The 16,374-nt window shown below is 42.6% G+C and overlaps 1 protein-coding gene across 1 annotated transcript in view; it reads right to left on the bottom strand.

The window, feature by feature from the left end:
* LY96 (lymphocyte antigen 96) overlaps positions 1 to 12,833 on the bottom strand; it is a 196,189-nt gene extending 183,356 nt beyond the window's left edge. Inside the window, exons 1-2 of the mRNA XM_044294908.1 lie at positions 12,672 to 12,833; positions 10,163 to 10,243 (exon numbers count right to left, since the gene is read on the bottom strand). Of these exons, the coding sequence (XP_044150843.1) occupies positions 10,163 to 10,243; positions 12,672 to 12,777 (187 nt within the window). The 5' untranslated portion in view covers positions 12,778 to 12,833. The remainder of the gene's footprint in view (positions 1 to 10,162; positions 10,244 to 12,671) is intronic.
* Between the last annotated feature and the right edge of the window lie 3,541 nt (positions 12,834 to 16,374).

Raw genomic sequence — 16,374 nt, forward strand, 5'->3', positions numbered from 1 at the left:
AAGTGACTCTCCCAGTGCTACATCACCTAAGACATATGAAGCACAGAGATTAATACTACCAAGATGCATAACTTTACATTTGACCACATGGAACCTCATTTGCCAATTTGATGCCCAATCACTCAGAGTGTTCAAGTTAGATTATAGTTTGTGGACATCTTCCATAGACTGTACAGTTCTACACAGCTTAGTGTCATCTGCAAAAATAGATATGGTGCTATTAATCCCGTCCTCAATATCATTATTAAATAAATTAAATAATAAAGGGCCCAGCACTGAACCTTGGGGTACACCACTTATAACCTGGGACTATTCTGAATAGGAATCATTTACCACAACTCTCTGGACACGGTTCTTCAGCCAGTTTTCAATCTAATTAGAAACTATAATTTCCAAGCCAATAGGTCTATAATTACCTGTGGAGGACCTTGATCCTTTTTTGAATATGGGCACCACGTTTGCCTTGCGCCAATCACTTGGCACTGTACCAGTCCCTAGAGAATCCTTAAAAATTATAAACAGGGGCACTACAATGACTGAACTGAGCCCTTTAAGCACTCTTGGGTGTAATCCATCTGGAACCGGAGCTTTGTTCACATTTACCCTATTTAACTTCTCTTGGACCATATCTACAGTTAGCCAATGTGATAGAGGCAATATGGACAATCACAATACTTTAATAAGTGTCCTGAATTAACTTTGCCTATATGATAAATGCCACTTGCTGAAGTGTGACAACTCCTTTAATTTTCACTATGCTTTAATGTAGTATTGTGAAAGTGCCAACTTCCAGGTGTCGTCGCCATGTAGTCCTACCCTGATGGAGCTAATGGCTGATGGATGCTGCTGTCTCTTTCTGCTTCTTGGAATGACAGGTGGGAGTGAGGACCATCCTACTTGTACATGCACCCATACTCTCTACATTGATTTGGTGCTACTACAAACCTTTATTTGAACTTAGCATCTGTACTATTCTTCCAGGGGTCAAATACGTTCTGTGGTAACAATTAATGTGTAAAGGTTGGTCTCTAGCTCCAGTTCTTATAGTTCTCCACATAGAAATTGACTCAGACATTATGAAGGTCTTCTAATTTTGGAATATCTCTCCACCAAGATTCAAAAGACTACTGAAGCAGAGACTCAAGACCTGCTGTTTTTGATAGCTCTGTTGCTCAGGCCAAATTTCAAAACAATGGGACTTTTGCCAATTATAAGTATGTCTTATCTGGCTAATATGACCACTCTACCTGATTAATACCTGAATACTCTACCAGCTAGCAGCTACCCTGTGATTGCAACTTAGGATCTCATCCCACCAACAGGGACCACTCAAGGTGGATTAGTTTAGGTTCCTGAGGGGGTGCACTGATTTAGGGTATATTCCACTGTAGTCAGGGTCCTATTTTGTGACAGGAATGTTTCAGGGTAAGTACTCCATACATCAGTTCTTGCTAAACTGAGTGGCAAGAATCAAGTCAGGCAGTGTATGTGCTAGACAGGTTACCAGTAATGTGGTCCCTCAAGATACAATGGCCTAAGGATACGATATTTCCAACTTACAATGGTTTCTCCAGGTCCATCAAATATTGAAACTACCCTCAACATACAATGTCTCATTCTCAGATCCAACCAATCAATTATTCCTCTGGTAAAACACTTGTACTTGTTGGCTAGTAACTCTTCTTTACAGTACAGTGTAGTATTTCATACAAACCGGATTCCAAAAAAGTTGGGACACAATACAAATCGTGAATAAAAAGTGAATGCAATGATGTGGAGGTGCCAACTTCTAATATTTTATTCAGAATAGAACATAAATCACGGAACAAAAGTTTAAACTGAGAAAATGTACCATTTTAAGGGAAAAATATGTTGAATCCGAATTTCATGGTGTCAACAAATCCCCAAAAAGTTGGGACAAGGCCATTTTCACCACTGTGTGGCATCTCCCCTTCTTCTTACAACACTCAACAGACGTCTGGGGACCGAGGGGACCAGTTTCTCAAGTTTAGAAATAGGAATGCTCTCCCATTCTTGTCTAATACCGGCCTCTAACTGTTCAATTGTCTTGGGCCTTCTTTGTTGCACCTTCCTCTTTATGATGTGCCAAATGTTCTCTATAGGTGAAAGATCTGGACTGCAGACTGGCCATTTCAGTACCTGGATCCTTCTCCTACGCAGCCATGATGTTGTGATTGATGCAGAATGTGGTCTGGCATTATCTTGTTGAAAAATGCAGGGTCTTCCCTGAAAGAGATGACGTCTGGATGGGAGCATATGTTGTTCTAGAACCTGAATATATTTTTCTGCATTGATGGTGCCTTTCCAGACATGCAAGCTGCCCATGCCACACGCATTCATGCAACCCCATACCATCAGAGATGCAGGCTTCTGAACTGAGCGTTGATAACAACTTGGGTTGTCCTTGTCCTCTTTGGTCCGGATGACATGGCGTCCCAGATTTCCAAAAAGAACTTTGAATCGTGACTTGTCTGACCACAGAACAGTCTTCCATTTTGCCACACTCCATTTTAAATGATCCCTGGCCCAGTGAAAACGCCTGAGCTTGTGGATCTTGCTTAGAAATGGCTTCTTCTTTGCACAGTAGAGTTTCAGCTGGCAACGGCAGATGGCACGGTGGATTGTGTTCACTGACAATGGTTTCTGGAAGTATTCCTGAGCCCATTCTGTGATTTCCTTTACAGTAGCATTCCTGTTTGTGGTGCAGTGTCGTTTAAGGGCCCGGAGATCACGGGCATCCAGTATGGTTTTACGGCCTTGACCCTTACGCACAGAGATTGTTCCAGATTCTCTGAATCTTCGGATGATGTTATGCACAGTTGATGATGATAGATACAAAGTCTTTGCAATTTTTCTCTGGGTAACACCTTTCTGATATTGCTCCACTATCTTTCTGCGCAACATTGTGGGAATTGGTGATCCTCTACCCATCTTGGCTTCTGAGAGACACTGCCACTCTGAGAAGCTCTTTTTATACCCAATCATGTTGCCAATTGACCTAATTAGTGTTCATTGGTCTTCCAACTCTTCGTTATGCTCAAATTTACTTTTTCCAGCCTCTTATTGCTACTTTTTGGGGATTTGTTGACACCGTGAAAATTTTAATCAACATATTTTTCCTTTAAAATGATACATTTACTCAGATTAAACGTTTGATCTGTCATCTACGTTCTATTACAAATAAAATATTGACATTTTCCATCTCCACATCATTGCATTCAGTTTTTATTCACAATTTGTTTAGTGTCCCAACTTTTTGGGAATCCGGTTTGTATTATGTACTTCCCTCTGTCGATGCCAGGAAGATCTCCTCCTTGGGATTTCAGGTGAAGAAGACTATTTTATTTTCCTGGTACACTGTGTGTTATACAGGACCCTGAAAAAGCTCCTGTCTTCATCATAGAAAGTGATTTCCAGCTTCCAGCATCTATACCTGACTGTTATATGTAAGGAATTGCATTATCTGTTTTAGTTATCTGCTTATTCTTCTTAAATCTGAATTTTCTGTTACGGGCTTTGGAACAAATTACTAGTTTTCCATAGAGCTATGGACTTAAGTTACAATGGTTTCAACTTACAATTATCATCCTGAAACCAACTTGAGGGACCACTTTTGACAGTTTTGTTAAAGGCTATGGATACCTTCCAGGTCATTTTGTTTAATGATTGCATTTTATTCCTTTTGGGCAAAAAAAACACGTTATTTTTCAATATGTCTTTATTAACCACTTAAGGACCACAGGTTTATACCCCCCTAGTGACCAGGCCCTTTTTTACAAATCGGCACTCCACAACTTTAGCGGTTGCTGCTGACATTTTTACTTTTTTTGTTATTAATCGAAATTTAACGATTTTTTTGAAAAAAAATGAAATTTTTCACTTTCAGTTGTAAAATTTTGCAAAAAAAACGACATCCATATATAAATTTTTTGCTAAATTTATTGTTCTACATGTCTTTGATAAAAAAAAAATGTTTGGGTAAAAAAAAATGGTTTGGGTAAAAGTTATAACGTTTACAAACTATGGTACAAAAATGTGAATTTCCGCTTTTTGAAGCAGCTCTGACTTTCTGAGCACCTGTCATGTTTCCTGAGGTTCTACAATGCCCAGACAGTAGAAACCCCCCACAAATGACCCCATTTCGGAAAGTAGACACCCTAAGGTATTCGCTGATGGGCATAGTGAGTTCATAGAACTTTTTATTTTTTGTCACAAGTTAGCGGAAAATGATGATTTATTTTTATTTTTATTTTTTTTCTTACAAAGTCTTATATTCCACTAACTTGTGACAAAAAATAAAAACTTCCATGAACTCACTATGCCCATCACGAAATACCTTGGGGTGTCTTCTTTCCAAAATGGTGTCACTTGTGGGGAAGTTATAATGCCCTGGCATTCTAGGGCCCCTAATGTGTGGTTAGTAGTTTGAAATCAAAATGTGTAAAAAATGGCCTGTGAAATCCGAAAGGTGCTCTTTGGAATGTGTGCCCCTTTGCCCACCTAGGCGGCAAAAAAGTGACACACATCTGGTATCACCGTACTCAGGAGAAGTTGGGGAATGTGTTTTGGGGTGTCATTTTAGATATACCCATGGTGGGTGAGAGAAATATCTTGGCAAAAGACAACTTTTCCCATTTTTTTATACAAAGTTGGCATTTGACCAAGATATTTATCTCACCCAGCATGGGTATATGTAAAATGACACCCCAAAACACATTGCCCAACTTCTCCTGAGTACGGCGATACTAGATGTGTGACACTTTTTTGCAGCCTAGGTGGGCAAAGGGGCCCACATTCCAAAGAGCACCTTTAGGATTTCACCGGCCATTTTTTACAGATTTTGATTTCAAACTACTTCGCACACATTAGGGCCCCTAAATTGCCAGGGCAGTATAACTACCCCACAACTGACCCCATTTTGGAAAGAAGACACCCCAAGGTATTCCGTGAGGGGCATGGCGAGTTCCTGGAATTTTTTATTTTTTGTCACAAGTTAGTGGAATATGAGACTTTGTAAGAAAAAAACAAAAAACAAAAAAAAACATCATTTTCCGCTAACTTGTGACAAAAAATAAAAAATTATAGGAACTCGCCATGCCCCTCACGGAATACCTTGGGGTGTCTTCTTTCCAAAATGGGGTCACTTGTGGGGAAGTTATACTGCCCTGGCATTCTATGGGCCCTAATGTGTGGTAAGTAGTTTGAAATCAAAATGTGTAAAAAATTACCTGTGAAATCCGAAAGGTGCTCTTTGGAATGTGTGCCCCTTTGCCCACCTAGGCGGCAAAAAAGTGACACACATCTGGTATCGCCGTACTCAGGAGAAGTTGGGGAATGTGTTTTGGGGTGTCATTTTACATATACCCATGCTGGGTGAGAGAAATATCTCTGCAAAAGACAACTTTTCCCATTTTTTTATACAAAGTTGGCATTTGACCAAGATATTTATCTCACCCAGCATGGGTATATGTAAAATGACACCCCAAAACACATTGCCTAACTTCTCCCGAGTACGGCGATACCAGATGTGTGACACTTTTTTGCAGCCTAGATGCGCAAAGGGGCCCAAATTCCTTTTAGGGGGGCATTTTTAGACATTTGGATCCCAGACTTCTTCTCACGGTTTCAGGCCCCTAAAATGCCAGGGCAGTATAAATACCCCACATGTGACCCCATTTTGGAAAGAAGACACCCCAAGGTATTCAATGAGGGGCCTGGCGAGTTCATAGAATTTTTTATTTTTTTGCATAAGTTAGCGGAAATTGATTTTTTTTTTTAATTGTTTTTTTCTCACAAAGTCTCACTTTCCGCTAACTGAAACAAAAATTTCAATCTTTCATGGACTCAATATGCCCCTCACGGAATACCTTGGAGTGTCTTCTTTCCGAAATGGGGTCACATGTGGGGTATTTATACTGCCCTGGCTTTTTAGGGGCCCTAAAGCGTGAGAAGAAGTCTGGAATATAAATGTCTAAAAATGTTACGCATTTGGATTCCGTGAGGGGTATGGTGAGTTCATGTGAGATTTTATTTTTTGACACAAGTTAGTGGAATATGAGACTTTGTAAGAAAAAAAAAAGAAAAATATTTCCGCTAACTTGGGCCAAAAAAAATCTGAATGGAGCCTTACAGGGGGGCGATCAATGACAGGGGGTGACCAGGGAGTGTATATGGGGTGATCACCCCCCTGTCACTGATCACCCCTCTGTCATTGATCACCCCTCTGAAAGGCTCCATTCAGACGTCCATATGTTTTTTACGGATCCACGGATACATAGATCGGAACCGCAAAACACATACGGACGTCTGAATGGAGCCTTACATGGGGGTAATCAATGACAGGGGGGTGATCAGGGAGTGTATATGGGGTGATCACCCCCCTGTCATTGATCACCCCCCTGTAAGGCTCCATTCAGACGTCCGTATGCGTTTTGCGGATCCGATCCATGGATGCGTGGATCCGTAAAACACATGCAGATGTCTGAATGGAGCCTTACAGGGGGGTGATCAATGACAGGGGGGTGATCAATGACAGGGGGTGATCAGGGAGTGTATATGAGGTGATCACCCCCCTGTCACTGATCACCCCCCTGTAAGGCTCCATTCAGACGTCCGTATGCGTTTTGCGGATCCGATCCATGGATGCGTGGATCCGTAAAACACATGCAGACGTCTGAATGGAGCCTTACAGGGGGGTGATCAATGACAGGGGGGTCATCAATGACAGGGGGGTGATCAATGACAGGGGGTGATCAGGGAGTGTATATGAGGTGATCACCCCCCTGTCACTGATCACCCCCCTGTAAGGCTCCATTCAGACGTCCGTATGCGTTTTGCGGATCCGATCCATGGATGCGTGAATCCTTAAAACACATGCAGACGTCTGAATAGAGCCTTACAGGGGGGTGATCATCCCATATAGACTCCCTGATCACCCCCCTGTAAGGCTCCATTCAGACGTCCGTATGCGTTTTCCGGATCCGATCCATGGATGCGTGGATCCGTAAAACACATACGGGCGTCTGAATGGAGCCTTACAGGGGGGTGATCAATGACAGGGGGGTGATCAATGACAGGGGGGTGATCAGGGAGTCTATATGGGTGATCACTCCTCTGTCATTGATCACCCCCCTGTAAGGCTCCATTCAGACGTCCGCATGTGTTTTGCGGTTCCGATCCATGTATCAGTGGATCCGTAAAAATCATACGGACGTCTGAATGGAGCCTTACAGGGGGGTGATCAATGACAGGGGGGTGATCAATGACAGGGAAGTGATCAGGAAGTCTATATGCGTGATCACCCCCTTGTCATTGATCACCCCCCTGTAAGGCTCCATTCAGACGTCCGTATGCGTTTTGCGGATCCGATCCATGTATCCGTGGATCCGTAAAAATCATACGGACCTCTTAATGGAGCCTTACAGGGGGGTGATCAATGACAGGGGGGTGATCAATGACAGGGGGGTGATCAGGGAGTCTATATGGGCTGATCAGTGGTTTATAAAGGGTTAATAAGTGACAGGGGGGGTGTAGTGTAGTGTAGTGGTGTTTGGTGCTACTTTACTGAGCTGCCTGTGTCCTCTGGTGGTCGATCCTAACAAAAGGGACCACCAGAGGACCAGGTAGCAGGTATATTAGACGCTGTTATCAAAACAGCGTCTAATATACCTGTTAGGGGTTAAAAAAATCACATCTCCAGCCTGCCAGCGAGCGATCGCCGCTGGCAGGCTGGAGATCCACTCGCTTACCCTCCGTTCCTGTGAGCGCGCGCGCCTGCGTGCGCGCGTTCACAGGAAATCTCGGCTCACGCGAGATGACGCCTATTGGCCTTAGCGTAGCCTGGGAGCGCCGCAGAGATGACGCCTTTCGGCGTTAGCGTAGCGCTAAGTGGTTAAAAATGTTCAGCCATTTCAGAGATACAGAGATGAATAATAGGTCTGTTTACAAGCCGTCGCTTTCTTCCTGTTATCTGGTGGCCCATTTGCAGATCTTATCTCCCATCTCCTGACCTCATAAACACTTATTTAAGCCATATTATTATCACCTTGATAAGAAATGAGCTATAATGAGTGATTATGAGGTCAGAAGATCAGAGATAAGAGCTACAGATAAGCGTAAGATGATGAGATTCAAAGAAAGAAGGCTGTGACAACTTGGAAACAGACTGCATTTTAACCTCTGCATCTTATTTTTAATAAAGATCAACTGAAAAAAAAGATTTTTATCCCAAAATTAGTACAATGCAATCATAATAAAAATCCCTGAAGGTGTCCATAGCCTTGAAAGTTTGCAGAACACATCATTGTTTTGACATAAATACCATGAGTCAAAGAACTAAATCCAAAGTCTATACAATGAAGGCCTCATGCACACGACCGTTGTGTGCATCCGTGTCCGTTGTTCCGTTTTCCGTGATTTTCTGCGCACCCATTGACTTTCAATGGGTCAGTTGAAAACTCGGAAAATGCACCGTTTCTCACCTGCGTCCGTGATCCGTGTTTCCTGTCCGTCAAAAAAAATGACTTGTCCTATTTTTTTGATGGACAACGGTTCATGGACCCATTCAAGTCAATGGGTCCGTGAAAAAACACGGAGGCACACAAGATTGCCATCCGCGTCCGTGATCCGTGTTCGTAGGCTACTTTAGCACAGACGCATCCGCAGATCCGTTTGCATACAGCTTTTTCAGAGCTGAGTTTTCACATCGTGAAAACTCAGATCCGACAGTATATTCTAACACAGAGGCGTTCCTATAGTGATGGGGACGCTTCAGGTTAGACTATACTAAGAACTGTGTACATGACTGCCCCGTGCTGCCTGGCAGCATCCGATCTCTTACAGGGGGCTGTGATCCGCACAATTAACCCCTCAGGTGCCGCACCTGAAGGGTTAATTGTGTGTATTATAGCCCCCTGTAAGAGATCAGGTGCTGCCAGGCAGCAGAGGGCAGACCCCCCTCCCTCCCCAGTTTTTAATTCATTGGTGGCCAGTTCGGCCCCCCTCCCTCCCCTGTATTAAATTAATTGGTGGCCAGTGCGGCCCCCCTCCCTCCCCTGTATTAAATTCATTGGTGGCCAGTGCGGCCCCCCCTCCCTCCCCTGTATTAAATTCATTGGTGGCCAGTGCGGCCCCCCGGCCCCCCTTCCCCTGTATTAAATTCATTGGTGGCCAGTGCGGCCCCCCCTCCCTCCCTCCCTCCCTCCCCTGTATTAAACTCATTGGTGGCCAGTGCAGCCCCCCGGCCCCCCCTCCGTCCCCTGTATTAAGTTCATTGGTGGCCAGTGCGGCCTCCCCCTCTCCCCCTCCTAATTAAAATCCCCCCCATCATTGGTGGCAGCGGAGAGTTCCGATCGGAGTCCCAGTTTAAGTGACAGGTCTGTGCTATAAGTAATGCGCCGCACAGACCTTTCACTTACCAGTAGGAGGAGCTCCCGGCCGGTCACAGACAGCACAGGTAAGTATAATGCTTCTAAAATTGCTATGTAACCATGACAGCCAGAACTGCAGTAGCGCCCTGGTTCTAACTTGAAGTGTCCCCATCACCATGGGAACGCCTCTGTGTTAGAATATACTGTCGGATCTGAGTTTTCACGATGTAACTCAAATCCGATGGTATATTTTAATATAGAGGCGTTCCCATGGTGATGGGGACGCTTCAAGTTAAAATATACCATCGGATTGGAGAAAACTCCGATAGGGACTCCTGACTTTACATTGAAAGTCAATGGGGGACGGATCCGTTTGAAATTGCACCATATTATGTCATTGTCAAACGGATCCGTCCCCACTGACTTGCATTGTAAGTCAGGACGGATCCGTTTGGCTCCGCACGGCCAGGCGGACACCAAAATGACTTATTTTTCAACTTTCCTTCATGTCTGGTGATTCTCCAAAAATCACGGAAGACACACGGAAGAAAAAACGGATACGGATCACGGAACAACGGAACCCCGTTTTGCGAACAGTGAAAAAATACTGTCATGTGCATGAGGCCTAAAGCTTATAAAAAAAGCAGCCCGATCAGCACACTTTTCCACAGCTGTGTAGTCATAGTCAAGAAAACATTTTACTAGTTTCCTCATAGTTAGGAGCTGTCTTGTGTATTGGGACAAAGAAATGTTCCTATATCTGCTATACATACTTGGAATCATTGTCATAGAAAAATTCACAGCTTTGTTCAGCTCACAAGGTTCCATCTTAACCACTGGTGCAAAACTGTCATCTGAAGGAGAGATATTCATAGACATTAGATATAGAGGATTTGTTAGCTGAGCAATTAAAAATAAAAACACAAAGAATGACTGGCACTTTTAGAGTTAAAAGTAATAATATTAATGCCCAATATGTATAAAACCAGGAGGACTTCTTCCTCAAGTTTGCAAATATTCTGGTAACCCATATCTCAGGTTATGTTCACATGTATTGGTGGCCCCAAGCTTGGAGCCACTTTCTGCAATTCTGTAAGATTTGACGTCAAGAACAGCACAGTATTACCGATGAGCAACTCGATTTTAAACTAATTGAATTCCACCTGAATTTTCCCAAAATTTGAGTCAAATATGAATTTTGGGCAACTCAATTCAGGTCAATAGCTCAAAATGGCATCAGCCATTTTTGAGATCATTAGACAGGAAAGATGAAGAATGAGGATCACATGAGCCCAGGTAGTGCAGGTATACATAGTGACAGGCATTTGCAGCCAAAAAGTGAAACTTTCTGGACCAATTAAAAAAAAGCATAAAAATTCTACAGCGCAGTTTGTCTATAAAAGCTAACATCTGTTTAACCATAGCCATGTATGTCACTGTCACTTTGACATTACTGATGATGGCTTTAAAGAGCTTGGAAGGGGTTGGATACAGTCCTAGGAGACCTCAGAGGGCCATGGACAACTTTTCAGGGCAATTGGAGCACTTTTGATTTGGGTCAGCCGAATCAAATTTGAATGTAATTTCGAGAAGCTCACGTATCACTACACAGCATGAATTCTTGCGATCAAACAACACAAAGAACAACTTAAAAGGGGTCCTCCGAGAATTAAGAAAAAGAGAATATTTAAATATTACTTTATTATAAATATGTTCCCAAATACCTTCCATTAGTTAGAATGGTACATTTTGTCTGTGGAGCAATCAGGGGAAATAAAATGGCCGCCGTCCTATAAGTACACACAAAACCTGTCCTAATCACACAGCAGGACAAGTTATTTCAGAGATAAAGAGCTGCCTTATCCTCCTCTCTGCTCTCTGCTCTACTTGTCAGGGATTATGATCCTGAATTTAGTTTAATACGATCTTCAGCTGAATCTTTGTAGGAATGGAGTTCATGAGGAGACATGAAGTACAGAGAGGCGTTGGGGATGTGGCTGATGAGCAGCAGCTCTTGTATGCAGTTTCCATTGCCACAGTCTGTCCTGTCCGTCCTCTCTGTACTTCATGTCTCCATTCCTACGGGGATTCAGCTAAAGAGCTTAGCAGCTGTAATCAGGATCATAATCCCTGACAAGCAGAGCAGAGAGGAGGATGAGGCAGCTCAGTGTTGTGAAATAACTTGTCCTTCTGTGTGATTAGGACAGGTTCTGCGTGTACTAATAGGACAACGGCCAGAGGTCTCTGGATCCAACATTGCCAGATGCTACCTGAATGCCCACTGGCCACATTAACTATAATAGGGACTGGAGGAGATTCAGCCGTAACCGGGCAATATGCAGAGTATGGGACAGACAAAAACCTGCAAAAACAGCTTGCCGGATCTTTTTAAAGCTAATGTGAAATTAGTTGTAGCCTTCCAGACATGACCCCTCCCGTTTGAGTTATGAAGAGTCCTGCTAATGATGTGCACAAATCCAGCAGCACTGTTATACAGTTAGGCACTACTGAGGCCTGCCCATCTGCTCTGATATACAGAGCCTAAGCAGCTACTGATGATGAATGTTCAAGATGTGGGAGAAGACAGGGTTTACTCGTGATTGACATGTACAGCTCAGAACCTTTTTCAAGCAAATTGCAGGGGAATGACTAAAAGAAATACATATTTTGAATTGGTGTCTGTCACACTATGCATTGTTTCTGGCTTCTTTTTTAACAAAAATAAAAGTATACATTGTTCATCTACATAACATTGTTATACAGTATATTTTAAAAATGTTGCATGGTTCATGCAGGCTTTGTTCTAGTTCTGATCTCTTGTATGTTTAGTACATTCCTACATAACACATGACCTCACTCTGCTGTAGGGCATATGACGATGCCACAACCACTATAGCAGGCACTTGAAAGACAGAATTCAAGTATCTTAGGCAAGATAATCAAAACTGTAGCAATCTCATGGTAAAATCGGTAAAATTCTCTCATTGTATGGTGGTATTGCAATGTGCTATCACAACAGCTACTCTTCAAAGAGGTCAATGATCTTCTGGCTAATGCCTTTCTTTCCCTACTCAAAACATAAAGGTAACACAAGTGTGCCTCTATCCTCAGACCTAACAGAAAATCTAACATTGGTCAATGGTCAATGGTCAGATAACTCATTGATTGAGTGTTCCTTCAAAGTGCAAGGATTTAAGAAAATATGTACATAGAGCTAAATACAATGGACTAGAGCCCAACATATTATACATTCTACAGGGCAGAAAGAACAATATTACTTACCACACATCTCATATAATACCTCCACCTTTGGTGTATTACAGAGTAAATGTTTCCTACTGGTTTCCACAGTCACAAATCCAAGAAGAAACAGCAGAATATTAAACATCTCAGAAGCAGTAAGACTATGTAAAAACAAAATTGACTGTATTGCTTGAGCTAGACATGAAAAATGTGACTAAGATTCAAGTTCCTCTTTTGTACATTTTCAGTTCCTTTTGTTAAGAAATTACTCCTCCCACAAGACACAATTCCCCTAATGATTTGGTCATTTATTTTGGGTGTTTCAGTGCAAACTTCTATGATTTTGAAACCAACCATAACCTGCTTTTCACTAGTGTTGATCGAAAACTTACTACACTTTTCTCAAAGTCTCACTTCACCACCAATTCACTAGTCCCAATCTCATTCCACTTCATTATAATAAACCTTACTACTGTGTTCATCTTTGCCCTATTACAACTCTGTCTTCAATATATCGTAATGTCATAATTTTCCTTTTAACATGCAACCATCACACCCATCCTAAGGAAGTCATCCCTTGACCTGCCCATCACTTGTTGTCCCTAAGCCTGTGTTGCCTTGGCTGTGTACTAAGTGTCATTGTCTTGTTGAGAGGGGAACCTTTGGCGCAATGTGAGGTCCAGAGCACTCTGGATCAGTTTTTTTTTTAACCGCCTAACGCAGGATCGCATTCTGGAGGCGGCTGTCTCAGGCAGAGTCACGCATCTACGCGTCATCTCGCGAGACGCGAGAATTCCTGTGAACGCGCACACATGCGCGCGCGTTCAGACATGCGCGCGCGTTCACACATGCGCGCGCGTTCACAGGAACTGCAGGTAAGCGAGTGGATCTACAGCCTGCCAGCGGCGATCGTTCGCTGGCAGGCTGTAGATGCGATTTTTTTAACCCCTAACAGGTATATTAGACGCTGTTTTGATAACAGCGTCTAATATACCTGCTACCTGGTCCTCTGGTGGTCCCTTTTGCTTGGATCGACCACCAGAAGACACAGGCAGCTCTGTAAGTAGCACCAAACACCACAGTACACCCCCCGTCACTTATTAACCCCTGATCACCCCATATAGACTCCCTGATCACCCCCCTGTCATTGATCACCCCCCTGTCATTGATCACCCCCCTGTAAGGCTCCATTCAGACGTCCGTATGTGTTTTACGGATCCATGGATCGGATCCGCAAAACACATACGGACGTCTGAATGGAGCCTTACAGGGGGGTGATCAATGACAGGGGGGTGATCACCCCATATAGACTCCCTGATCACCCCCTGTCATTAATCACCCCCCTGTCATTGATCACCCCCCTGTAAGGCTTCATTCAGACATTTCGGAAAGAAGACACCGCAAGGTATTCACTGAGGGGCATATTGAGTCCATGAAAGATTTAACTTTTTGTCCCAAGTTAGCGGAAACTGAGACTTTGTGAGAAAAAACAAAAAAAAATCTATTTCCGCTAACTTGTGCCCAAAAAAAAATCTTCTATGAACTCGCCATGCCCCTCATTGAATACCTTGGGGTGTCTTCTTTCCAAAATGGGGTGACATGTGGGGTATTTATACTTCTCTGGCATTTTAGCGGCCCTAAAGTGTGAGAAGAAGTCTGGGATCCAAATGTCTAAAAATGCTCTCCTAAAAGGAATTTGGGCCCCTTTGCGCATCTAGGCTGCAAAAAAGTATCACACATGTGGTATCGCCGTACTCAGGAGAAGTAGGGCAATGTGTTTTGGGGTGTCTTTTTACATATACCCATGCTGGTTGAGAGAAAGATCTCTCTATAATGACAACTTTGTATAAAAAAATGGGAAAAGTTGACTTTTAGAGAGATATTTCATTAGGACCCCTAAAATGCCAGGACAGTATAACTACCCAACAAGTGACCCCATTTTGGAAAGAAGACACCCCAAGGTATTCCGTGAGGGGCATGGCGAGTTCCTAGAATTTTTTCTTTTTGTCACAAGTTAGCGGAAAATTATGATTTTTTTTTTATTTTTTCTTGCAAAGTCTTATATTCCACTAACTTGTGACAAAAAATAAAAACTTCCATGAACTCACTATGTCCCTCACAAAATACCTTGGGGTGTCTTCTTTCCAAAATGGGGTCACTTGTGCGGTAGTTATACTGCCCTGGAATTTTAGGGGCCCTAATGCGTGAGAAATAGTTTGAAATCAAAATGTGTAAAAAATGCCCTGTGAAATCCTAAAGGTGCTCTTTGGACTTTGGGCCCCTTTGCCCACCTAGGCTGCAAAAAGGTGTCACACATGTGGTATCGCCATACTCAGGAGAAGTAGGGCAATGTGTTTTGGGGTGTCTTTTTACATATACCCATGCAATACCCATCTGATACCCATGCAATACCCTATGCCCATCAGCGAATACCTTAGGGTGTCTACTTTCCGAAATGGGGTCATTTGCGGGGTTTTTCTACTGTCTGGGCATTGTAGAACCTCAGGAAACATGACAGGTGCTCAGAAAGTCAGAGCTGCTTCAAAAAGCGGAAATTCACATTTTTGTACCATAGTTTGTAAACGCCATAACTTTTACCCAAACCATTTTTTTTACCCAAACATTTTTTTGAATCAAAGACATGTAGAACAATAAATTTAGAGAAAAATGTATATAGAAATGTATTTTTTTTTAAAAAAAATTACAACTGAAAGTCAAAAATGTCACTTTTTTGCTAAAATTTCGGCACATTTCGATTAATAACAAAAAAAGTAAAAATGTCAGCAGCAATGAAATACCACCAAATGAAAGCTCTATTAGTGAGAAGAAAAGGAGGTAAAATTCATTTGGGTGGTAAGTTGCATGACCGAGCAATAAACGGTGAAAATAGTGTAGTGCAGAATTGTAAAAAGTGGTCTGGTCATTAAGGGTGTTTAAGCTAGAGGAGCTGAGGTGGTTAAGAATAGTTTTGTACTTTGCTCCATTCAGCTTTCCCTCAACCCTGACCAGTCTCCCTGCCCCAGCCTCTGAAAAACACCCCCACACCATGATGCTGCCACCACCATGCTTCACTGTAAGGATGGTATTGTGCCTCGTTTCCTCCAAACTTGACGTTTAGAATTGAGGCCAAAACGTTCAACCTTGGTTTCAACAAACCCAAAAATATTGTTTCCCACAGTCTAAGAAACCCTAAGGTGCTTTTTGTGTCTTTTACTGAGGAGAGGCTTCTTTCTAGCCACTCAAAGTGGCCATTGGGCTCTCAGTAACCTCTCTTACCAAGAGCCTTTTCTCCCAATTACTTACACTACTCACAAAAAGTTAGGGATATTTGGCTTGTGGGTGAAATTTCAGGATGAACCTAAAATGCACTTGAACCTTTAGAGGTGAACTTAGTTACATAATTATATACTTAATACAGTTGAAAAAAGACATACAGTCATGTGAAAAAATTAGGACACCCTTTGAAAGCATGTGGTTTTTTGTAACATTTTTAATAAAAGGTTATTTCATCTCCGTTTCAACAATACAGAGAGATTAAAGTAATCCGACTAAACAAAGAAAACCGAAGAAAAGTCTTTTCAAGATCTTCTGTAAATGTCATTCTACAAAAATGCCTATTCTAACTGAGGAAAAAGATAGGACACCCTTGCCCCTAATAGCGAGTGTTACCTCCTTTGGCTGAAATAACTGCAGTGAGACGGTTCTTGTAGCCATCTACCAGTCTTCGACATCGGTCTGAGGA

This window comes from Bufo gargarizans, chromosome 5 (genome assembly GCF_014858855.1).
Source record: "Bufo gargarizans isolate SCDJY-AF-19 chromosome 5, ASM1485885v1, whole genome shotgun sequence".
NCBI lineage: Eukaryota > Metazoa > Chordata > Amphibia > Anura > Bufonidae > Bufo > Bufo gargarizans.